This window comes from Dipodomys spectabilis, unplaced genomic scaffold, assembly GCF_019054845.1.
Source record: "Dipodomys spectabilis isolate Male_0828 unplaced genomic scaffold, ASM1905484v1 ptg000432l, whole genome shotgun sequence".
NCBI lineage: Eukaryota > Metazoa > Chordata > Mammalia > Rodentia > Heteromyidae > Dipodomys > Dipodomys spectabilis.
Window position 1 is genome coordinate 1,095,001 of NW_024871109.1, and position 25,269 is coordinate 1,120,269.

General features: G+C 45.6%; 1 protein-coding gene across 1 annotated transcript in view; it reads right to left on the reverse strand.

The window, feature by feature from the left end:
• Positions 1 to 25,269, reverse strand: part of Pard6g (par-6 family cell polarity regulator gamma) — a 73,674-nt gene that overhangs the window by 37,576 nt on the left and 10,829 nt on the right. The window contains exon 2 of the mRNA XM_042668330.1: positions 1,354 to 1,576. Coding sequence (XP_042524264.1) covers positions 1,354 to 1,576 — 223 coding nt within the window. The remainder of the gene's footprint in view (positions 1 to 1,353; positions 1,577 to 25,269) is intronic.

The window sequence follows — 25,269 nt, forward strand, 5'->3', positions numbered from 1 at the left end:
TGGGGCTTGAACTCAGGGCCTGGGCGCTATTGCTGAACTCTTTCAATCAAGGCTAGCGCTCTATCGCTTTGAGCAACAGGGCCACTTCCTCAGTACTGTTTACTCCATATTTAAAAGGCAGAAGTCAACACGATTTAAGGTAGAAATGCAGTTTAACTAATCTTGAACTTAATAAAAAATGTAAGCCAGGTGCTGGTGGCTCACGCCTGTAACCTAGCTACTCAGAAGGCTGAGATCGGAGGGTCGCAGTTTAGAGCCAGCCCAGGCAGGAAAATCCATGAAACTCTTATCTCCAATAAATCACCAGAAAACCAGAAGTGGTGCTGTGGGCTCAAGTGATAGAGCGCTAGCTTTGAGCTGAAGAACTGAGGGACAGTGCTCAGGTCCAGAGTTCAAGCCCCACAACTGACAAAAATAAATAAATAAGTAAATAAATAAATAAAATATGTTTACCAAAATATTAATTTAAAAAATCTACCTAGGCCAGGCTCTGGTGGCTCATGCCTGTAATCCTAGCTACTCAGTTGGTTGAGACCTGAGGATCGTGATTCAGATACAGAACATTAGGAAAGTCCATGAGACTCTTATCTCCAATTAATCAGCAAAAAGCCAGAAGTAGAGCTATGGTTCAAGTGGTAGACTGCTATCATTGAACAAAAAAAGCATAAGGGTAGTGCCCAGGCCCGAGTTTAAGCCCAAGGACTAGCACCAAAAAACAAAAACAAAGACAAAAACAAATGTAGTCAGCCTCTGGTGCCTAATGCCTATGATCCTAGCCATTCAGGAAGCTGAGATCTAAGGATCCTGGTTTGAATCCAGCCTGGGCAGAAAAGTCCATGAAACTTTTTTTTTTTTGGTCGGTCGTGGGGCTTGAACTCTGGGCTTGGGCGCTGTCCCTCAGCTCTTCAGCTCAAGGCAAGCGCTCTACCACTTGAGCTACAGCGCCACTTCCGGTTTTCTGGTGGTTTATTGGAGATAAGAGTCTCACAGTCTCTCCTGCCCGGGCTGGCTTTGAACCGCAATCCTCAGATCTCAGCCTCCTGAGTAGCTAGGATTACAGGCGTGAGCCACCAGCGCCTGGCTGGTCCATGAAACTCTTATCTCCAGTTAACCATCAAAAACCTGGATATAGAGGTATGGCTCAAGTGGTAGAGCACCAGCCTTAAGAGAAAAATCTAAGGGACATTGTTCAAGCCCTAGCATCAGCATGCATACACGAATGTGTGTGTATACACACACAGATCTACTATAGGCCAAAAATCAAAAGCTTGTCCCATAATGCCACACAAAATTAGAAACTGTATTTTTTTTCTTAAATGACTGTTAAACATGCAGGGTAGCTCAGCTCAGTACCTCGTTTCTGGATGAAGACTCTGAGCAGGGGATTCGCACTCGAGACCGCTTTGCAGAAATTGTCATCGTTGTTGATAGGCAGCAGGTCCCCATGCACATCTGCGTAGCCGATCGTCACATCAGTGTTGGAGATGTGATGGGTGTGCACAACCAGCTGGTAGAAATCTTCAAACTTCCCAGGCTTATGACGGTCTAAGGAGAACCTTCGGAATTCAGCCCCAAACTACAAAGCAAGACACGAGGACACGTATAAAATCAGAAGGAGTCAGCCAGGTAAAAGTGCAGTTTGTTCACGGAATAAACCAATTGTTACCAAGTCTCTATGAGGCGCTGGAGACAGAGGTCTCAGTATGTTGTGCTCTTATAACTGATAGGGAGCAAACAATAAATTATTAGGCAGGAAGCGGGGCATCGAGAAATGGACAGGTCCTGATCAAGGAGCAGACTCCTTGACTCCACTGGCCAGGGATGGCTCTTTGTCCACAGGGACAAGGCCCTAAGTGAAGGCCGAGCAGCTCTGTGGGCTCAGCTTGTTGGAAAAGCAGTGCCACGGCCTATTATAAATCCAAATGTGCTACAATGGTATGACTGATGGGTCATACCAGTAAAACTAGAGGAGGCTGAGATCTGAGGCTCCTTATTTGAAGCCAGCCTAGGCTGGAAAGTCTATGAGACTCCTATTTCTAATTAACGAAAAAGACAGAAGTGGAGCTGTGGCTCAAGAGTTAGATTGCAACCCGAGTGAAAACGTTAAAAGATCCTGACCAAGCCCTTAGCTCAAGCCCCAGAAACAGCACGCACACATATTCTCTCTCTCTCTCTCTCTCTCTCTCTCCAGATGTGGAAGAAATGGGGTCCATGTGGACAACAGGAGTCTTTAATTCCTCAGTCCACTGAGGAAGGTCCGAATAGCCTTGTAGCAGGGCTCAGAAAACTCAAATAGGACAGAAAGTATCCTTCTGTATGTTTTAATAAGGGCAAATAAGAAACACCCTGAATTGATTTTTTTTTTTGTCAGTCTTGGGGCTTGAACTCAGAGCCCGGGCGCTGTCCCTGAGTTCTTTTGCTCAAGGCTAGAGCTCTACCACTTTGAGTCACAACACTACTTTATAATTTTTTTTTTAACAGGATCTAATGTTCATACTTCAAAAGGATCAGAAGTGGAAGGAAATCTGGAAACATGGAGGACCAAGATATAAAGCCTGCTTCCCACATCAAAGGAGAAAATATGGTGGATTTTGGTACTGGCAAAAAGAGCCAGTCGAGCTGGAAGGTGGCTCAGTGGTACAGTGCTTGCCTTGCATGCATGAGGCCCTGGGTTTGATTCCTCAGCACCACATAAGCAGAAAAAGCCAGAAGTGGTGCTGAGGCTCAAGTGGTAGAGCGCTAGCCTTGAGCTGAAGAGCAGAGGGACAGCGCCCAGGCCCACAGTTCAAGACCCACGACCGACAAAAAAAAAAGGAAAAAAAGAGCCAGTCTCTCAAACGCTCTTTTCTGGATTGTAACTCAATGGTCTCAACTGAGAAATGCCCAGGGGCAAATCTCTTTTCTTGCATACCCTGGTCCCAACTCAACTTTTCAGAGCTTAACAGCCACCGAGAGGACCTTAGAACAGCTCCCATGGGTCATCTCTTGAAATACGCAGGCCCTGAAAGTCTTGGCTCCAGACAGTCTTCAGTAACTGAAAACTAATTAAACGGGTTCCAAAGAATTAGGTGTCAAATATTACATAAAACTAGTCATTATATAACAGACAAAACCATCTCTAACTACTGGGAGCTGCATCAAATCACCCGCAGGGCTTGCAGAGTTTGGGGTGTGGCTCCAGACTTTCTGTTCTTAGTAAGTCGCCCAGAAGCTGATGTTAGTGGCCAGAGACCACACAGAAAGCCACTGGGTTAAAGCCACCAGCTGCTGAGGATCACATGTGAAGGCTGCGGCACGACTAAGCAGCTCCCGCCACCGCCACCTCCTTCTCCTCGGCTGCCTCTCGCCCGTCTGTACAGGATCCCGCAGGCACCCAGCGATGGGACAACTCACAACGCTAGTTTGGGGAGAACTACCTTCAATGGCTAATTAATAAGGGGTGGGGTGGGGTCGAGGGGAGAGGGATGGATGCGTGAGGAGGAAAGGGGGAAGAATGCAGCCAAGAATTCAATATATGGGCTGGGAAGGTGGCTCAGTGGTAGAGCGCTTGCCTTGCATGCATGAGGCCCTGGGTTCGATTCCTCAGCACCACATAAGCAAAAAGAAAAAAACCGGAAGTGGTGCTGTGGCTCAAGTGGTAGAGCGCTAGCCTTGAGCTGAAGAGCTGAGGGACAGCGCCCAGGCCCAGAGTTCAGGCCCCATGACCGGACCCCCCCCCCAGAAAAAAAGAATTCAATGTATGCCCTACAAAACTGAGAAAAGTGAGGGGAGGCGTGGGCTAGGAGGGAAGTGTGGAGAGCTGAAGGCGTGACATTGGTCAAGATGCTCGGTTACACAGCAACTCCTTCGTGCAACTACTTAAAGCCACTATAATAAAACAAAGGCAGTCTACCTACTCAGTAGGGGAAGAAGGAGTTGCAGAAGAAGAACTACTCATAGCTCTGAACGTGTTACACCTTGGAAGTATCAGAAGGAAGAGCCTACCTTTGGTCTGCTTACTAGAGGTGCAAAGCAAACCCTCAGAACTGCAGCACCCACCACCCACAGACCAGCGCGTCACCTCTCCATACTGGATACTCAAATACTGAATATGGACAGACCTGGTCTTCAGGCAAGGGTATAGACCGTGCAGGTCCTTCAGACAAAGGGACCGCTCAGCTTCCAGATACAAGGGAATAAAGCCTACAATGTAGTCTTAGGTCGTTTCTTTCAGCTATCCAATCAAATCACAAAACATTTCTTTCATGAATGGGCAACTGCCATCTTTCCCATTTCTTACTTCCAACTTCTGTTTTTGTTTTTTTTTGGTCGGTTGTGGGGCTTGAACTCTGGGCCTGGGTGCTGTCCCTCAGCTCTTCAGCTCAAGAATAGCGCTCTACCACTTGAGCTACAGAACCACTTCCATTACCACCAACTTCTGCATCAGCACACACCCTTGTTTTTGCAAAGAATAAAAATGAATGAAACCATGTGTAGTGAAATCTGAAGTGCAGCTCTGACTCCGATGTGTATAGCTCCTACTGGATGTCCCCGGAAGGAAGCATACTCACTAAAGGGCACACCTCACACACCCAGTTCTAGCACATTTCTACCTCAGCTGCACTTGGCAGCCACCCACAATGCACCACAACTTACTTCTCAGTATTTTAACTGTTTTCCCTCAAAAATGTATCTTTACAGGGTAAATCTTCCTCATTTGTCCTTTCCTGAGACAAAACAAGTTTGCTTTGTAGCTGTGCATGCAGTAGGTAGGCCTCACTGCCCAGCTTCATGATGAACTTTCTTCATATCTAATGAGCTCCACAGTTTTCACAAAAAGTATGAAATGTGATATGATAAATGCATTTTATTGGGCTGGAGGACTGGCTCAGCTGTAGAGCACCTATCTAGCCAACAGAAGCCTTAAGCTCAATCAATTTGCAGTTCCTCAAAGCAGCAACAAGTTTATTGTAAACAATTGTATTTTACTTCCCACATAGCATCATTTTAAACAAGGGGCTTCCAAATGAAGGAACCAGTAAGCACAACTCACTGATACACAATTCTGGGCAAAGCCCTTTTTGCTTACTTCAGTGAAATTTGAAAAGTACTTGGCTTTAATGATCAGGCAATCAATCTTGCAAGTCAAGTGATTTCCAATTATTTTTCTTCAACAAAATTAAGTTGTTTTACTTAAACTGCCATTGAATAGATTGTCTAACTGATTTTGGTGACAGACAACTCCATAAGCATTTACTTTTGCCCACCTGCTCACCAGGACCTGCACATACAGAAACCCTTCATCTGCCCTCACAGATTACTCTGTGAGCATGTGGTTTGTTTATTTAAGCAAAGTCTACACTGGCGTTGACATCCACACAATGAAAAGTAGCTGAAGAACCGATGCTGCTCTAGTCATTTAGCAATAAAGACTTTCTGTGGAATAAACGATTTTTAAAATGTAATTATAAATTTTGCACCTGTTCTTTTATCATGATTTGATTAAAAAACAATCCACTTAGACTTTTTAGTGTAATTTCTAATTTACCATCCTAGCCATTTTTAAGTAAATAGTTGAGGAGTGTTAATTACAGTGTATCCAGGCCGGCCCTCCCCATGGTCTCTGCGTTTTTTAAGAAAGTCTCTTGGTATTTCCCAGGCCCATCTTGAATTCTTGAACATAAGTGATTTTCTTGCCTCAGCCTCTCGAGTGCTAGGATCGTAGCTGCATATTAATGTACTTAGTCTTTAGAATTAATTTCACCCAGCAAACTAAAACTTTATGCCATTAGACAATTGTTTGGGAAATAATTTTAATAAGTACAACCATATGAAAATCTCTTCAACATCCAACTTCTATAAGCATTTTATTGCAGAGAAAATGATAGGTATCAAATATAAATTGTTAGAACAAAATAACAGAGCAAAAGTCTTACAAGAATAACGGCACAGAAAACTCAGTAAAAAGAAAACTCTAAATTTCAATGTCTGGTGGTGGTGTCAAATCACAAATTAGAATGCTAGTTGCCAGAGATTGGCAAAAGAATGGGGTCCATTGTTAGTGGGGGCAGTCTCAGTTTTGCTAGTCATAAAAAGCTCTGAAGATGGGTGGTGGTTGAACACTAATATGGATATAGTTAGCACTACTGACTTATACACTTAAAATGGTTAATATGTTAATTTTATGTGGTATGTAAAAACAAAAAATGAAAAAAGAAAATTACTGGGAAATGAGATGTTTAAGGAGACCCTGAAGAGTTGTTATACATCCCTGTAGACCTAGACAGTCACAGACTTGTGGGCTTTGGTGCACACATGGGTCCAGGAGGTCTTCATCTTTCCAGGTGGATTGTGGCAAGAGCTCACACCTGTAATCTTAGCTACTCAGGAGGCTGAGATCTGAGGACCATGGTTTGAAGCCAGTCCGAGCAGAAAAGTCTGAGACTCTTATCTCCAATAAACTACTCAGAAAAAGTTGGAAGTGGCACTATGGCTCAAGTGGTAGAGTGCTAGTCTTGTCTTGTCTTTTCTTCTTTCCTTTTCTTTTTTTAGTCAGTTGTGGGGCCTGAACTCTGGGCCTGGGCGCTGTCCCTCAGCTCTTCAGCTCAAGGCTAGCACTCTACCACTTGAGCCACGCCACTACTTCTGACTTTTGTTTATGTGGTGTTGAGGAATCATACCCAGGGCCTCATGCATGCAAGTCAAGCACTCTACCACTGAGCCACCTTCCCAGCCCCTAGAGTGCTAGTCTTGAGCACAAAGGGGATCAGGGACAACACCTGAGTTCAAGCCCCAGGACAAGAAAAAAAGAAAGAGAGAGAGAAAGGTGGGCGGGGAGGGAGGGAGAGAGGGAGAGAGGGGAAAAGAGGGAAGGAAAGAGAGAAGGAAGGAAGGAAGGAAGGAAGGAAGGAAGGAAGGAAGGAAGGAAGGAAGGAAGGAAGAAAGGAAGGAAGGAAGGAAGGAAGGAAGAAAGGAAGGAAGGAAGGAAGCCAGGCGCTTTTGGCTCACACCTGTAATCAATCCTAGCTACTCAGGAGGCTGAGATTTGAGGATTGAGGTTCAAAGCCAGCCCAGACTGGAAAGTCCATGAGACTCTCCAATTAACCACCAGAAAACTGAAGTGGTGCTGTGGCTCAAGTGGTAGAGTGCTTGCCTTGAGTGGAAGAGCACATGGACAGCACCCAGGCCCAGAGTTCAAGCCCCACAACTAACAAAAAAAGAAAAAAGAAAAAGAGAGAGAGGGAGGGAGGGAGGTAGAGAAAGAGGGAAAGAAGAGAGAAAGAGAGAAGGAAAGAAAGAAAGAAAGAAAGAAAAAAAAAGAAAGAAAAGAAAGAAAGAAAGAAGACAAGGAAAGGAGAAGGAGAGGAGAGGAGAGGAAACTAACAGTGATAATCGAGATATGCTCCAACATATACAGTACCTCAGCAAAGGCTAAGAGTCTCAGAGGTTCAGGACATTTAGGAAATCATTGTCCAGTCATAACCTAAACATTCAGCTCATTTAGCAGTGACCTGAGGTCACACGGGACAGAGACTACAGACTCTATAGAACTAGTTCAGTAAAGTCATTTAACAACATTTAATAATCCAACAGCAGTAGCAACAAAGAGAAGGAGGGCTTGATTTCCAGTTAACACAGCTTATTATTTAAAACACTCAGTTTTGAGCAAAATCATGAGATTATCAGAGGAAAAAGTGTCCCATGCCACAGTCAAGGAAAAGTATTAATAAGGTGGCCTAGCTGTTGCACTTGCTAGATAAAATGTAAGATTAGCTATTAAATTATCTTGAAAGAATGGAAGAAACCATTTTCAAAAACTAAAGGAATGTCTAAGAATGGTCTCGCCAAGAGAGAGTATCAATTGCTACGGCTTGACTATGAAGTGCCCTCCACAGGCTCGTATGTTGAGAGCTTAGTCTTCATCTGGCAGTGCAATCAGGGAGGCTCTGGAAACTAAAGGCGGGGCCTGGATGGAGGAAGAAGGTCCCTGGCGGTGTGCCTCTGAAGTCACACCCGGCCCCTGGTCAGTTCCCCCCCCCCCCCCCCCCACTTCCTGTAAGCATGAGATGAATATAACCTCTTCCTCCGCCATGGTACTCTGTCCAAGAACCACAAACTAATACCATAAACAATATAATTCTTTCTTCTCTTTTAAATTACTTCCATTAGGTATTTGGCCAAAGTAACCAATTTCTTTTTAAAAGGAGGTAGAGATCATAAGAACCAAACAAATTCTAGATTTGAAAGTTACAATAACTAACTTGAAAAATTCACTACAGTCATTCAACAACTAATTTTGGAGATGGGATAAGAAGATCAGCACTCTTGAGGTCTGGGAAGGTGGCTCAGTGGTAGAGTGCTTGCCTTGCTTGCATAAGGCCCTGGGTTCGATTCTTCAGCACCACATAAGCAGAAAAAGCCGGAAGTGGCGCTGTAGCTCAAGTGGTAGAGGGCTAACCTTGACCTGAAGAGCTGAGGGACAGTGCCCAGGCCCAGAGTTCAGGCCCACAACCGACAACCCCCCAAAAAAACAACAACAACAACAAAAAGAAAATCAGCACTCTTGAGAATATATAAATTGAGATTACCCAACTTTAGAAGCACACAGGAAAAATAAAGAAAAATCAACACAATCTTAGAGATCTGTGGTTGATCACCAAGCACTCATGAAATCCCAGGAGAGGAAGAAAATGGCAGAAAGGATATCTGAAGAAACTGTAGCCCAAACACCTCAAATCTGACTGAAAACTTTAGCCTATGTATCCAAAAAGTTCAACAAACTGCAAGGAGGATAATTTTAAGAAGGTTCACACCTATTCACATTATAATCAAAACACCAAAAAATAAAGGAATTTGTGTGTGTATGGGGAGGGGGGGGAAGGGAAAGAGAGAGAGAGACAGAGAGAGAGAGAGCACACATAAGTGCATTCTAGGAATTAAACCTGGGGACTCATCTATGTTAAGCATCTAGTCTATTCTTTCTTGTTCTATAATTTTTTGTTTTCTTTAAGTAGTTGTATGAAAGTGTTGACTCAACATCCATTTATGAGTACAATCCATCTTGATCAATATCGCCCTCTCCCAACTCTTCTCTCAAGTTAGCTAAGGTATGTACTGATCATTGAGTTCACTTTCCTGACGAAGGGACAATTGCAAAGATAAACAACTGCCTTGTGGGAAACCATGGAGACCCAACTGCTATGGGATGACCTACTTCAAGCTGGATGGTAAAAGTGCCTTTCAAAAATGAGTCAAGAAGCTGGCTTTGATGGCTCACACCAGTAATCCTAGCTACTCAGGAGGCTGAGCTCTGAGGATTGTAGTTTGAAGCCAGCCTAGAGCTGGCTTCAAGAAAATACTTTAGAAAAATAGAGTAAAAGAAATAACAAAAAAGAGTGGTACATAAAAATCTTTTTTTTTAATTGTTGGTCATGGGGCTTGAACTTTGGGCCTGGGCGCTGTCCCTGGGCTCTTCAGCTCAAGGTGAGCGCTCTACCACTTGAGCCACAGTGTCACTTCCAGTTTTCTGGTGATTAATTGGAGATAAGAGTCTCACAGACTTTCCTGCCTAGGCTGGCTTTGAGCATCAATCCTCAGATCTCAGTCTCCTGAGTAGCTAGGATGACAGGCGTGAGCCACTGGTGCCCAGCAAAAACATCTATTTTATATAAAAGAAGCTGCAATGGAGGAAGACAGGAACAAAAATGAAATAAATACATAAAAATTAAATGACAGGCATAAGCCTTACCTTATTAATAACTACTAATGTAATGGTTTAATATTTCAGTCCTAAGAAAGAAACAGGCAAAATGGACTAAACACAACATACATAAAGAAAACAATAGCCATGTTCCAGCAATAGAGAGTGTTTAGGAGATGTGCTCTAGACACAAACAGATTGAAAGAAAGAGGATGAAATATACCCTGCAAATAGTATGCAAAACAGACTTTAGTATAAAAATTGTTGCTAGAGATACTTTATAAAAATAAAAGGATTAATTTTTCAGAAGACATAATAACTATAAGTATATATGTACCTAACAACGAAGTCCCAAACAATGAAGCAAAAACTGACAAACTTGAAGAAGTAGACAAATTAATTGTAAATGGAGATTTTAATATCCTGCTTGGAATAATGAACAGACCCAAGCAGAAGACAAAAAAATACACAGTTTGAACAATACCACATGTGGACCCAAAAGATTGTAAAACACCTCACTCAAGCTGGGCACTGGTGGCTCACACTTGTGAGCTGATCTGATCTTAGGAAGCTGAGATCTGAAGATGGTGGTTCAAAGCCAGCCCAGGCAGGAAAGCTCATGAGACTTTTTTTTTTTTGGTCGGTCATGGGCCTTGAACTCTGGGCCTGGGTGCTGTCCCTCAGCTGTTCAGCTCAAGGCTAGTGCTCTACCACTTGAGCCACAGCGCCATTTCCATTTTTCTGAGTGGTTTATTGGAGATAAGAGTATCACAGATGTTCCTGCCTGGGCTGGCTTTGAACGGCAATCCTCAGACCTCAGCCTCCTGAGTAGCCAGGATTACAGGTGTGAGCTACCGGTGCCCGGCTTCATGAGACTCTTATCTCTAGTAAACTAACAAAAAGCCAGAAGTAGAGCTGTGGCTTAGGTGGTAGAATGCTGGCCTTAAGCAACAGACGCTCAGGGACAGAGCCCAGGCCCGGAGTTCAAGCCCGAGGCACACACATACACACACAAAAGTAATAAGAATAAAAAGTGAAGAAATTTTTTTTAAGTTGTATCTTTGAAAAGAAGTCAACAAAACTGACAAATATTTTAACAGATTGGTTGTGAAAAAAAGATAAACAATCCCAACTATTAAAATTCAGAATGAAAGAGGGACATTACCATTCATGTTTGGAACTAGTGATTTTAAGTGAGCCAGTAACAGTGTCCAGGACTTTGGAGACAATGTATGACTCTAGCATATAGCACAGAAAACACATAAACTGATTCTGGGCCAATTTATATGATCAGAAAGTGAAGTAGTAAAAGCAAAACCAAACCCAGAAACTTGGGAGAACATTGGATAGAAACAGGAACCAAATGTAAAATCACACAGGAGCAATTTGAGTAACAAAATAAAGTAGTATTGAATAATAATAGAAAGCATAAAATACATTTCCGTGAGTATACACTGATAAAAATAAATGGCTGAATAAATAAATGTAGTAGAGTAGACATATCCCATGAATAATATTAAGTAAATTATGTCAGTAAGCCACTCTCAGGAGGGAAAACATGATTCTCTTGAGTGTAGGCTACACATTGTGAGTTTGTGCCCAGAAGTTGAAAGGGTAAGAAAAAATAACTTTATAATGGAGACACCTGGAAAATATTCTCAGCCAAAAGATCAAGGTCAATATCAGCAGTGATAAATCATGTTGATAATTTTTATACTTGATACGATGTGATATAAATGGCTCATTACCATTGTGGCCTCATTCAAATCCACAATCCCAATCCAATCATAGAAAACACAACAGACAATACCAAATGAGGGACATTCTACAAAAACATCTGACCAGTACTACTTAAAACTAGTAAGGCAATCAAAAATAAGAATTTGAGAAATAATCAAAGCCAAAAAGATCATAAAGAGACGTAACAACTAAATGCAGTGTGATTTCCTGGATGAGAGCTTCAAACATTTAGGTTAAAAAGGACATTAAGTAAAAAAATAAATATCAATAAAGTATTGACCTCAGTTAAAAATGTGTCAGTGTTGGTAGATTAATTACAAGGTATCCCATATTAACATTAGATACCAGTAACAGAAAATGAGTGTAGTGTATATGGGAAGTCTCTGTATTATCTTTTCACTTTTTCTATAAACATTTTTTGTTTTGCTTTGTCTTTACCATTACTGGGGACTGAACTCAGAGTCTTGCACTCTTACTTGGCTTTTTTGCTTGTCTGGTTCTGTGCCACTTGGGACACATCTCCACCTCTGGCTTTGTTTCGCCCCTGGCTAACTGCAGGTAAGAGTCTTGTCACTTTTTCTGTCCAGGACAGAAAAGTCAGATTCAGCCTCCTGAGTGATTAGGATTTCAGGTATGAGCAACTAGCTCCCAAGTCTAAAACCATTATAAGATACATTTTTTAAAAAAGATTTGAGAATACTATTAATACCTGAAGATGACCTAAATGACATGGATGAATGCCCAGAAAGACACAAACGACCACAACTGATTAAAACAAATAAGGAGATAAAATTAGAAATTAAAAAAAAATCCCACAAAGAAGAGTCCAGGCCCTGATAGCCTCCCTGGTGTCTCTACCAAATGTTCACAAAATTAGTATCAATCCTTTACAAACTTCAAAAAATAATAACAAGGTCAGTTTTACCTTGATACTAATATCACAGAAAAACCTAAGTACTGATGAATATCCATTGTGGAGAGTCACAAAAATTCTCAAAGAAAAATACTAGCAAACCATATCTACAACCAAAGAGATATAGGAACACAATGTTGAACATCTGAAAATCTGTCAGTGTGGTATATAATATCAAAAAGACAAAAGCTATGTGATCATCACAATAGATGCAAAAAGATCCAAATAGGTACAACAACCTTTTATGACAAAACAAAGCCCAACCACGCAGCATACTAACTAGGAATAGAAGAAAATATCCTTACCCTAAAAGAGGGCTTCAACTAAAATGCATAGCAAATAACGTATTTAATGGGTAAAGACGACTAATTTTCCCTTGAGATCTGGGACAAAATATGAACATTTACTTTCACATCTTCTCCTTCACATTGTCCAAAGGCTCTACTGAGAACAATTAAGCAAGAAAATAAGAGAATCAGAGTAGGAAGGAAGAAGTTCAACATTTTTATTGGTGGACAATACATCCTAATACATGGAAAAGAGCTCAGAATGTAATGGTTGTAGGATACAATATCCATATACAAAACAAATTTTATTTTTATATAGTAGCAATGAACAATGTTCAAGTGAAACTAAGACAACAGTTCCAGAATATGGCAGCAGAGGCTCACATTGATAATTCCAGTTATTTGGGAGGTGGATATTGGGAGAATTGTGGCTCAAAGTCTGCCTTGAACTGGGAGAAAATGAGGGAGGGGGTGACACTGCTCAAAAAGAAATGTATCAATACCTGACTCATGTAACTGTAACCCTCTGTATATCACCCTTACAATAAAAATTAAAACAAAGCCAAACAAAACCAAGTGTCCTGACAAGCAGTGAGTGGGGAGCCTACTTCAACAATGAAAGAACTGGGTCATGGTGGTCCATCTCTAGAACCCCCGCTATGCGGGAGAGATAGAGAGAAGGGTCTTGGTTCAAGACCTACTGTGGGCAAAATGTGGAGAACTTATTAAAAATGGTGGGGATATGGCTCAAGCTCCAAGCCCTGAGTTTAAACTCCTGTACCACAAACAAACCACCAAACAAATGGAAAAACAAGACAAAGCCTCCTGCCCGGCCTGGTGGTTCATGTCTGCAATCTTACTTACTCTGGAGGCTGAGATCTGAGAATCATAATTTGAAGGCAGTCCAGGTAGGCAAGTCTGTGAGATTCCTTATCTACAGTTAACCTCCCCAAAGCCAGGAGTGGAGCTGTGGCTCAAGTCGTAGAGTGCTACTTTGAGCAAAAAAGCTCAGGGACAGTGTCTAAGCCCTGAGTTCTTGATTTGTACCCAGCACTGGCACAAAAAAAGACAACAAACAAAACCTCTTAATTTATTTATTTTTATTTTTATTTTTTTTCCAGGGCTGAGGACCGAACCCAGGGCCTTGTGCGCGCCGGGTGGGCGCCCTTCCGCTGGGCTAAACCCCCAGCCCCAACCTCTTAATTTATGATCAGGCGGTGTTTGATAAGAATGTCAAGACAATGAAGTAGGGGGAAGAAAAAGTATTTTCAATGAACTGTGTTGGGACAAGTAATATGCATGTACAATATAACTTACATGCACACTTAACTTCATACCACACGCAAAAGTTAATTTAGATCAGAGATTAAATGTGAGAGGTAAAGTTATAAAAATTCTTAGAAGAATACATAGAAGTCAATTTCCATTATTTAGGTTAGGTAATTATTATTTAGATATGATCTCTAAAACATAACAAAAAAAACCCCATGGGCTGGGAATGTGGCTCAATGGTAGAGTGCTTGCCTAGCATGCATGAAGCCCTGGGTTCGATTCTCAGTACCACATAAACAAACAAAGCTGGAAGTGGTGCTGTGGCTCAAGTGGTAGAGCACTAGCCTAGAGCACAGAGAAGCTCAGGGACAGGAACCATGCCCGAGTTCAAGCCCTAGGACTGGCAAACAAACAAACAAACAAAAAACCACCCATATATTAGACTTCATTAAAACTTAAAACTTCTACACTTCAAAGGATAGCATCAAGATAGTGAGAAGATTCTCCTTAAGGTGAGAGAAAGTAGTTGCAAATCAGGTATCTGATAAGGGACGCGCACCAAGAATACATAAAGAACTCTTAAAGGCAATAATATAAGAACAAGTTACCCATCAAAAATAGGCAAAAAACTTGAACAGGCATTTCTTCAAAGGAGACATACAGGTGGCCAATAAACACATGGACAGATGCTCAGCATCCTAATGAGGAAAATGCAGATCAAGTGCGTCGCAATCCTGCTATAGTTGGATGCCTATATGTTGAAGGCGTGGTCCCAGGGCAGGGCTAACGTGATGTACTGTGGGCCTTCAGGACGTAGGACCTAACGGGAGTTCGGAGGTCCCTCAAGTGGGACCTTTTTTGTCTTCTGGCTTATCAGGTGAGCGGTCTGCTTGGCTCCATGCTCCATGATGTGGTGCTGACCACAGGTCCAGAGTATGGTCCTCCATGGAACATCTGGGACCACAAGCCAAAATATACCTTTTTCTTTACAAGTTATATTTTGTTACAGTGATAGAAAACTGACTCACAAAATTGTCATTTCACATGGACTAGGATGGCTACTAAAAATGGTAAGAAAATGTTGGTAAGAATGTGGAGTAATCTTCACTTTCATACATGTTCTCAGGAATGTAAAATGGTACAATATCTTGATACTTTGGAAGTTTCTTTAAAATGCTAGTCAGAGTTATCAGACGACCCAACTATTTCCCTCCTAGGTATATAACCAAGGGAATGAGTTCAGGGGTCCACATAAAAAACTCATATGTGTGTCTATGTTTATATCCAGATATTATTCAGCCATGCAAGGGAATGAAGCACTGATCCATGTTATACAAAGAAGAAATTTTACTATATAAACTATTCTAACTGAAAGACACAAGATGTAAAAGACCTTATACCACATGGTTCTACTCACATGAAGTGCCCAGAGTAGGCAAATCAGTACAGAAAGTATAATTGTATTGTCATGGGCTTAAGAAAGGATGACATTAAGAGGAGCTGCTACTGGATATGGTCCCAGGTTTCTTTCTGAAGAAAATGTGCTAAAATTAGATAGTGTCAATGACTACACATCTCTGTGACTCTACTAGAAACCACTGGATTACAATGTAAAGGTGTGAATTTTATTCCATGTTAATTATACCTTGTAGACTGTCATTTTAAAAAGGAGTTTATCTCAAAATAAAAAGTCAACGGAAGGCTGATTGGAAGCCATGTTCACACTAAAGGAAGGTGTCTCAGGAGGCCCCCCACAGGACCGGGGGTCTGGCACCTGTTATTAGCACACTGTCCAGCAGAAGAGGAGACATAAGAGCCCCAGGCAGGCTGGGTTCCGTAACGCTAGGCCTTCCGGAGGAGGCACAGGAGGTGAGGTTTGAGCCAACCTGGCTGGTAGGGCAAGCTTTTCCAGTTTGAATGGGTACCACGGAGTAGGCAGCAAGGAGGGCAGAGGGCAGGGCCTCCAAACAAGGTAGAACTTGCCCTCCCTCACCTGGAGTTCCTCGGGCTTCCTTCTCCAATCCAGAAACTCAGTTTATCTGAATGGTATCTCTGGAATTGCAGGGCTCTGGCAATCTCTCTTTTTATCATAGCAATCTAGCACCAGGGGAAGTTTATTGCCATTATTATGGTTATGTCTTATTTTCAGAATTAAAAGATATTACATGTTAAATCTGCTTTTTCTTTAGGCCTCCAAAGGGACATCTAAATTTAACACACATTAAAAGTTAATTCTGTGTAGTAAAATACACTCGATATAGAGCACAAATGGCTCTAAAAAGAATAAAATCCTTTGTTTGTCTAAAAGAAACAGAAATGCAAAATCCTTCTGCTTGCTTGGGATGTCCTGAGTCCTGATTCAGTCCGGGCAAACTGTCAGCAGACCTGGGTCCACTGGTGGTGGGTGTGCACTTGGCCATGTTCATGCCCTCATTTCAATCATAAGCTTTCCAGCTGGAGATTTCTTCTAAGTCCCTATACTGAAAAGAATGAGATAATTTCCAGAGGCACAGAGTCACTCAATTCCAGGCTGAAATAAAGTCTATACGTCCTATTATATCACAGCTCTGTCTACAGAACAAACTGGAACTAGTGATGAACCATATTGTGTAGTTCACTTTTCTCTATAGTTTGAATACGGCTATAACCACATAGCCTCAAACTCAAAGGGTATCCATGAACCTTTCCCTGACACAGTTTTGACGTGTTTTCCTAAGATATTTTCTGCACAGAAAGGCAAGCACACGTGCACTGTCCATCTTCCCTTTTGTCTAAGCATGGTATCAAACTATCCACAAAGGCACACCCCGTACTTCCCTCACTGACTTGTATATTGTGAAACCATTCCTTTTTTGGTCATAATGGTGGTACTTCTCAAACTTGAGAAGGGTTGAATTACTTCTTCAGAAAGATGAAGTCACTCCTGCCCTCTAAGGGGCACACAAAAACAGAGACCATCTGGGCCCTCCGTATCATGCTGGTCAGGAAAGCCCTGCGGAAGAGCCAGAGATGAGTGAGTAGTCTTCACCAGCCTGAGTTGGCTTAGTGGCCAAGTAAACTCCAAGCAACCACAAATTCAAACTTTTTAATCCATGTCACAAATGGCAGGGTTGAGCTCACCACTGATTGCAAGTACACAGTAGGTGCTCAAATCTTCTCCGATCTAATAAAAAACCTGCCAACCAGCTTAAAATTAAAACTCTGCAACTTTCTAAGCAAATTGCCTGAGGATGTCAGGAAACACAAGGGCAGCGGGTCCCACCAGCCCTGTACTGGACACATGTATGTGTCACACCCTCAACCCTTCTGGAGCCCTAACTGGCCCATGTGCCTGCGAAAACAAAGCGGCAATGTTTCCAAGTCCAAAAACGGGTGAGCAAACAACAAGGCCATGTGACCACAACCATACCTAGCGGCTGACTGAAGGTATTGGGGGGCTTTCCAAATCACCCAAAAAGGAAATATTGTGAATCATTGTGGCCAACTCACTTCTGTTTTTGGCTAAACTTCAGTGGGGGCCTAGGGCTACAACAACAAGCTGAGTCCTATGCTACATGCCAGCTACAGGCAGGCACTGTCCTGAGAATACCAGGCTTCCTGCCACACCCTGACCTTCAACAGGTCAGACACTAGGAAGACAGCTGCTGAGAAATACCACTGGAAAGAGAGCCATCCAGGAACCCCCAGACCACCAGAGCTAAGAGGCCTAAGACGTGTTCACAGAGGTGTCCCTTAGAGTGACACGTCTCCATTTGAATTTTTTCAAACCACAGGTAGGCACTTAGTCTCTGAACTTTTTCCCATGAACTAACTTTCATACATGCAAAAGTGTAATTTAGAGTCCTAAGAGGAAAATGTGGGCTCCATTATCACTCATAGAGTATGGTGTACACCTGTGTACAAGAGCATAGTGTACATTTACTCCATGAGCAAGTGAGTGAACAGTGTGCTACGTGACTCCATTTTCATCCACCCAACAAACCTGTCTGAGACACCTCTGTGCCCAGAGCCACCCAGAGTGCTGGAGGGAGTATAGGGCACCCTAGAACCCTTAGGAAACCTATGCCCTCCAGCAGAGGCAGTGTAAGCAATCGAGACAAAATGCAGTATGAGAATATTTCAGAGCCAGGGGAAGGGGCTGTGGAGTCACAGACGGTGACAGCACCATAGCCACCTTGTCGTCCAGCCTCCTATAGTCGGCCCAGACTGGTGGGTCTTGGCTGCCAGCACTCCCAGCCTGCTTCTGGGAAGGACCCACGGCCTGCTGTCTAGGCCTGCTTGAGGACACCTCCTTGACAGGCTGCTTTCTGCATTCCACCTAGGATGAGGCCCACCCGAGTCCTAGAGAGGCTCCAGCCAGTGAATTCTTCCTCTCCTGTTATTCCTAGTCCCAACATGGAACAGGAGATAAACCAACACTGTTGGAATGGCATTTGCTGCCTTGTATGTCAAGGAAAGCACCCAAGAGGAAGAACAAGAACATAGAGGTGGCTCTGCGGGTGGACAGGTGGCAGAAACGTTCAGGATCGGGGCCTCAGTGTATCCTCTCCTGCATGTAAAGGGGTATGAGGCCCAGAAGGACCCACGGGAATCTTTTTCTTCTTTAACATGCAGGACATGAAAGCTGAACTCTATCAAGTCAACTACCTAGTTGTGAGGACTGCAACACCCTGGTGGGCCTCCAGCCTGCTAGGACCTCTACCATACACTGGGAAAGGCAGTCAGTGAGGGAACAGAGGAAGCCTGGGTGGCCTCCTTCCCCGCTCCTCCTCTGCTCTGAAGCAGCATTCTACCTACCTTCTCTATTCTACACTCTACCCTACTCTTAAAGCCCTCAAGGGGTTCTCATTCTTATCCTGGATGCCCCATCTAGCCCGCTCTGCAGAGTAGAGGGGCTACTATCGTGAAATGAATTTACCTTGAAGTAAATTCCCCCCACATCCATGATCCTACAGACTAAACAAAATCTGTGCTACCACAGGGCTTCCAGACTGCCACTCCACCCCTGCCAGGCCCCACCCTGCATAATCCCACCTTGCCAGGCACGCCCAGCTCCTGCCTCAGCCTGCAAGGCCCCGGCCCTCGCTCAGGTCCCACCCCACAAGGGGAGGACAAGCTCAGGTCATCAGAAGCACCAACAGATGCTCAGTGACTTATCATAATGAAAAAGGGGATCCGTAAGAGAATGTCAAATAGAAACAGCATGGTCATAGACAGAACATTACGAAGACAAAAGAAGTGATGTTTTAAACAGGGTAAGGTCTCAGGGAGATCTCTACCAAAGGTGAGAGACACAGCTGATGACGTTTAATTTTGTTTGTGATCCTGCGTAGTCAAAAATTGCTTTGGCGCGACACAGCAGAAAGATGTAAGGCCGAGGCTGGAGCTCTGAGGCAGAAGTGTAACAGACCCCGACAATCAGAGCCTGCTGGGCTGAAGTCGTGTTAGGGTCTGCTTGCTTCTACTCCTGGAGACGTCTAGAGCCAGCAGCATCTGTGGTCCAGGGAGCCACGGGAGAAGCAGGGCCTCAGCCTTCAGGCCTTAGGAGACTAATCTCCTCCTTGCAAGATCTATAAATCGCTGTCCTTTCAAGACTGACAACAAGACTGTAACAGCCTAGTAAGCACCCTGTTAGTGATAGACGTATGGGCTGGCTTTGGGTATTTATCTCAGAAAAATTATGGCCACACCTGGCTATCTATGAGCTGGAGGACTAGATGGTGCTGAATAAACAACCTCTCTTCAGAGGACTGAAGTCTTCTGGCCAGCAGGAAGTCTAGCAGCAGCAATCACACATGCAAAAGTGTAATTACAAACTGTGGAATGCTAACAGAGGACTGAAGAACACAGGTCCTAATTTAAAGTGGGTGTGTAAGAAAAAGAAGTAATCAGATGAGACGAGGAGGAAGGCCAAGGAATATTTTGTCCATGTACAACCCGAAGGAGTGGGGACAACCCTGGGCCGAAAGCAAATCAAGCTGGACACAGAAGACACTGCCACATAGAGGTGACGCAGGAAGACACAGCAAAGTAGATATCAACATGTGCCGAGACCCTAGGGTGGGGCTGGCACTCCCACTACCCATGGAAGTAGATCTCCTTCCGGAGGAGGGACATCCTTTCTCACTCTCCAGCTCTCACTCGGCACAAGCAGGACAGGACTGGCCTGCTACTGTCTCACTGCCCAGGACACAGTCTCTGTCGAGAAGATGGTAGAGTGTGGACCACAGATCTCCCGGCTTTTGAAGTGGGGTGGGTGGCAGAAAAGCTTCCTCAGACCTTTGAGGGACAAAGCCAAAGAGCGTACACTCACCTGGAAGGAACTCTACCTAGGAAAAGATGATGTAATGAGTCTAAAAAGAAACACAGGCTGCCATCCCAGCAAGGTATGGGCTGGAGCTTGGGAGGGCTGCAGGATGACTTCCTGGCTGGCATACTGGAATCCAATTTAAAATTGGGCCACCAGCCATGAGTCAGAGAGGGTGGAGCCTGACCCCTTCCTGTCCCCCACCCACCCACTGAAATCCCATGTGATGATGGCATAGTTGTCACACCTGTAGTCCTGCTTGGAGGGGCAGGACATGGGACACAACTTCCCGGAGTGATTGCTGGGCAGAGCACCTCCTGTGCTCAGGTTCCCTGTGAGAGGGTTCATGCACCCCTACAGTTAGACCTGACCCCAGCTCATACGTGATTCCACCCTGTGCTGTGGACTCAGACCTGACCCCAGGTGATACACGCGCTCCATGCTGAGGAATCAGACCTGACCCCAGCTCATACATGCGCTCCATGCTGAGGAATCAGACCTGACCCCAGCTCATACATGCGCCCCGTGCTGTGGACTCAGACCTGACCCCAGCTCATACACGCGCTCCATGCTGAGGAATCAGACCTGACCCCAGCTCATACGTGATTCCACCCCGTGCTAGGAATCAGACCTGACCCCAGCTCATACATGCGCCCCGTGCTGTGGACTCAGACCTGACCCCAGCTCATACACGCGCTCCATGCTGAGGAATCAGACCTGACCCCAGCTCATACGTGATTCAACCCCGTGCTAGGAATCAGACCTGACCCCAGCTCATACACCCGCTCCATGCTGAGGAATCAGACCTGACCCCAGCTCATACACGCGCTCCATGCTGAGGAATCAGACCTGAGCCCAGCTCATACACGCGCTCCATGCTGAGGAATCAGACCTGAGCCCAGCTCATACATGCGCCCCGTGCTAGGAATCAGACCTGACCCCAGCTCATACATGTACTCTATGCTGAGGAATCAGACCTGATTCCAGCTCATACACGCGCTCCATGCTGAGGAATCAGACCTGACCCCAGCTCATACATGTGCCCCGTGCTAGGAATCAGACCTGATCCCAGCTCACACATGCGCTCCATGCTGAGGAATCAGACCTGAGCCCAGCTCATACATGCGCTCCATGCTGAGGAATCAGACCTGAGCCCAGCTCATACATGCGCTCCATGCTGAGGAATCAGACCTGACCCCAGCTCATACACGTGCTCCATGCTGAGGAATCAGACCTGAGCCCAGCTCATACATGCGCCCCGTGCTAGGAATCAGACCTGACCCCAACTCATACATGCGCCCCATGCTGAGGACTCAGACCTGACCCCAGCTCATACGTGATTCCACCCCGTGCTAGGAATCAGACCTGACCCCAGCTCATACACGCGCTCCATGCTGAGGAATCAGACCTGAGCCCAGCTCATACATGCGCCCCGTGCTAGGAATCAGACCTGACCCCAACTCATACATGCGCCCCATGCTGAGGACTCAGACCTGACCCCAGCTCATACGTGATTCCACCCCGTGCTAGGAATCAGACCTGATCCCAGCTCACACATGCGCTCCATGCTGAGGAATCAGACCTGAGCCCAGCTCATACACGCGCTCCATGCTAGGAATCAGACCTGAGCCCAGCTCATACACGCGCTCCATGCTAGGAATCAGACCTGAGCCCAGCTCATACATGCGCTCCATGCTGAGGAATCAGACCTGATCCCAGCTCATACATGGGCTCCATGCTGAGGACTCAGACCTGACCCCAGCTCATACATGCGCTCCATGCTGAGGAATCAGACCTGACCCCAGCTCATACATGCACTCCATGCTGAGGAATCAGACCTGACCCCAGCTCATACATGCGCTCCATGCTAGGACTCAGACCTGAGCCTAGCTCATACATGCGCTCCATGCTGTGGACTCCGACCTGACCCCAGCTCACACATGCGCTCCATGCTGAGAAATCAGACCTGAGCCCAGCTCATACATGCGCTCCATGCTGAGGAATCAGACCTGAGCCCAGCTCATACATGCGCTCCATGCTGAGGAATCAGACCTGAGCCCAGCTCATACATGCGCCCCGTGCTAGGAATCAGACCTGACCCCAGCTCATACATGCGCTCCATGCTGAGGATCAGACCTGACCCCAGCTCATACGTGCGCTCCATGCTATGGAATCAGACCTAACCCTAGCAGGCCTGGATGGGACTGAGAATGGAGAACCAGCAGATATGACAAAGTGACTGTCAGGGAGCCTTTAAGACACAGGTATGAAGAGAGGTCTGAAGCAATGATAGGTATGGACAAGAGGGGTGGATGGTGAGGGAATGGCATGAACAAAGCAGAGTTGCTCAGGAAGTGGATACAGGGCACTGAAAGACTCCAGAGCTGGGGAATGGCCTGGACGTAGGCATGGGGTGTGAACACAGCTACTCATCTGTCCCTACCTCCCCGGGGTTTTTACACAGCTGGAACCCTGGTGTGCAAAGCAAAGGCAACATTCCAGCCTGTGTTCATGGTATGTGGAAGAGTCTAGTAGGCGGCTGCCAGGCTGGGAACTGCTGAAGGCTGGAGGCTGGGTCAGGGTGACTTACAGACACAGGTTCAAACGACCCCGCCATGTCAGGAACCATCAGCCTTGAGAGTCAGTACCAGGCCCCAGTCTTGTTCCCTTCATTGGCTGAGTACTGTACCTCTGAGGAGTGTACTAAACATCTCTGAGCCTCCTGGATACTCTGGGATGAAGATGCTCCTCATGGGCCATTCTGAAAATGCTGAGGAAGGTCATGAGGATGTGTCAATGCTCACACGGTGCTGGTGGGAAGGGGTGTGTGTCCCCACACGGGGCCAGCAGGAAGGGGACTCGCTCCAGTGCAGAGAAGGTGACAGCATCTCTGGGCCCAGAGGCGTGGCCTCAGGGGCTCCCACAGCAGCTGCTCAGCCCTCGGACAGCCAGACTTGAAAACTTCCACGGGCACTCATGACCTCACACACTTGTTCTTGCTCATGCCAGGGCCAGGCATGGTCCTCTGTCCCTAACTTCAGAGAAGCCTGATTCTGAGGCCTGCTTGTCTCTAGCATTGCTGGAAGGAGGCTATTCTTCAGGGCCACGTAAGAAGTAAAATAATCTTTTATAATCCATGAGAGACGAGAGCCTGTAGCTCCGTGTGCTGTCCTGTGCTGTCCCCCATAGTTGTTCAAATCGCCCCGGCCGCAGGGCCTGCTGATGCTGTGGGTCCACTTGGGAGCTGCTGTGGTGTTGCAGAAGGAAGTGGGTGAGGTGCCAAGGCTGCGTGCGTGGTCCGCACTCCCTGCATCTCGTAGATAGATACACCGTGCCCAGGGCCAAAGCACAAAGAGTTGACAACATGGTCATGGAAAGGATCACAGTTCCAGGCTGTGAGAGAGGGAATCTCACAGGATGCAGGAGGCCATTTAGGAAGTAGCCCAGCCCCAAAGCCCACATCCGGAGGTACAGTGGAGGGAGTCGATGGACACTGACCTCAGGACAGGCAGGTGTTGCCTGTTTCTCTGAGGTAAAAGCATAGGTCATATACTAGATGGTGCAGGATGATGTTGTAACTCAAAATTTGGACCCGCGCACACACACAGCTTGGTGGCTCTGTCATGAATTTATGGCCTGGTTGAACTCGGGGTCCTCGTCTCCACAACAGGGAAACTGTTTATGCTGTCAGGTGTCAAGAGCAGAAACAGAAACCAACATGTGGATTGTTAAGCATGAGGCCTGGTACAAATGCTGCCCAAGACTATAACCACCAGACTTCATCTGCACTTCCGAGAAGACGCCACACCCCAACATACTCCTCCACATGCTGTTGCTGGTGCCGGGTTCTCACACGGGCCTGGCCTGCCAGGGAGGGGTTCCAGGAAGAAGAATATATACCCACTAAGCACAAAGTGCTGATTCTAGGCTAGTCAGTGGTCACTGTACCTGAGGCCCCACCCAGCCTCATTCCAATGAGCTATGCGGCCAACAAGGCCATACATTTAGGAAACAGCAGTGGGTCAGACAACTGTGAGGTCATGGCAAGACCCCCCCATGCAAGGTTCCAGGGGAGTCCATCTCCTGAGAAGAGGGTGAGGTTTCTTCAGCAGACTGCTTCTTAGCACAGCAGCACCTTGACACACAAGTCACCTTCCGGCAAACAGAGCACGTTTGTGCAGTTTCTATATTAAACCCAGTGCCTGATGTGATCAGGATCCCAACTCTCAGTACCAACCACTCAGGTCCAGAGGAGACCCAGATAATCTCTTCCCACAGTGGATCGACTCCCTTCCCCTTCCTGCACAAGTACAGTGCTGATGGGGCCTGGCCTAATGTCACAGGGGTGGATGCACCTCCTCTGCCTCATGAGGGACTAGCTTGCAGGCGGAGCAGTCTGTTTTGACCCATGGCAATACCCTTCTACTTCAGACCACAAGGGAGTGGGACCAGGATGGCAGATGGAGGGGAAATTAGTGGCGCAGGCCCTTTAGCCACGGAGAACAGGATACAAACACTAGTTCCGTTGCCAAATTCCTCTACAACTGATCACCTAAAAACAATAGGACTGACAGCCCCCAGATTTCTGGCACAGCTCTTGTGAGGGTCTTTCCACCACTGCACACCTGAAAGCCACCTGAAGGCAGCATTCTATTCCCAGGTACTGTAGTTCTGTCTTGTCTCAGAAGTAGAGGCAGCGAGTACCTGTCTCTAAGGACTGCCTGATTCGTGATCTACCTCTGATAAGCATACTGATGTGATAAAATAGAAAATTGGTGGGATTCTGAGGAGGAGCTGAGAAATTCCCACAGTGTTCTTCTATACTCACAAGACGTGGAAACGCAACACCTTGCAGCCTGTGTGCAGGGAGCGGCCTGCTGCAGCCAGGCTTAGCTCTGTGGGGAAGGCTGAGTAGAAGCTCTTGGCTCTATAGGATTCCATGTTGCTTCATGTGTGAGGCAGCTGAGAAGCTCAGGTTCTCTGTGCAAGTGAAGGTTGTCCACTCTTCCTCATATACAGAGGCTCCGCACCAAGGAGCTGTTCATTGACCTGCGAGCCATGCTCAGCCTGG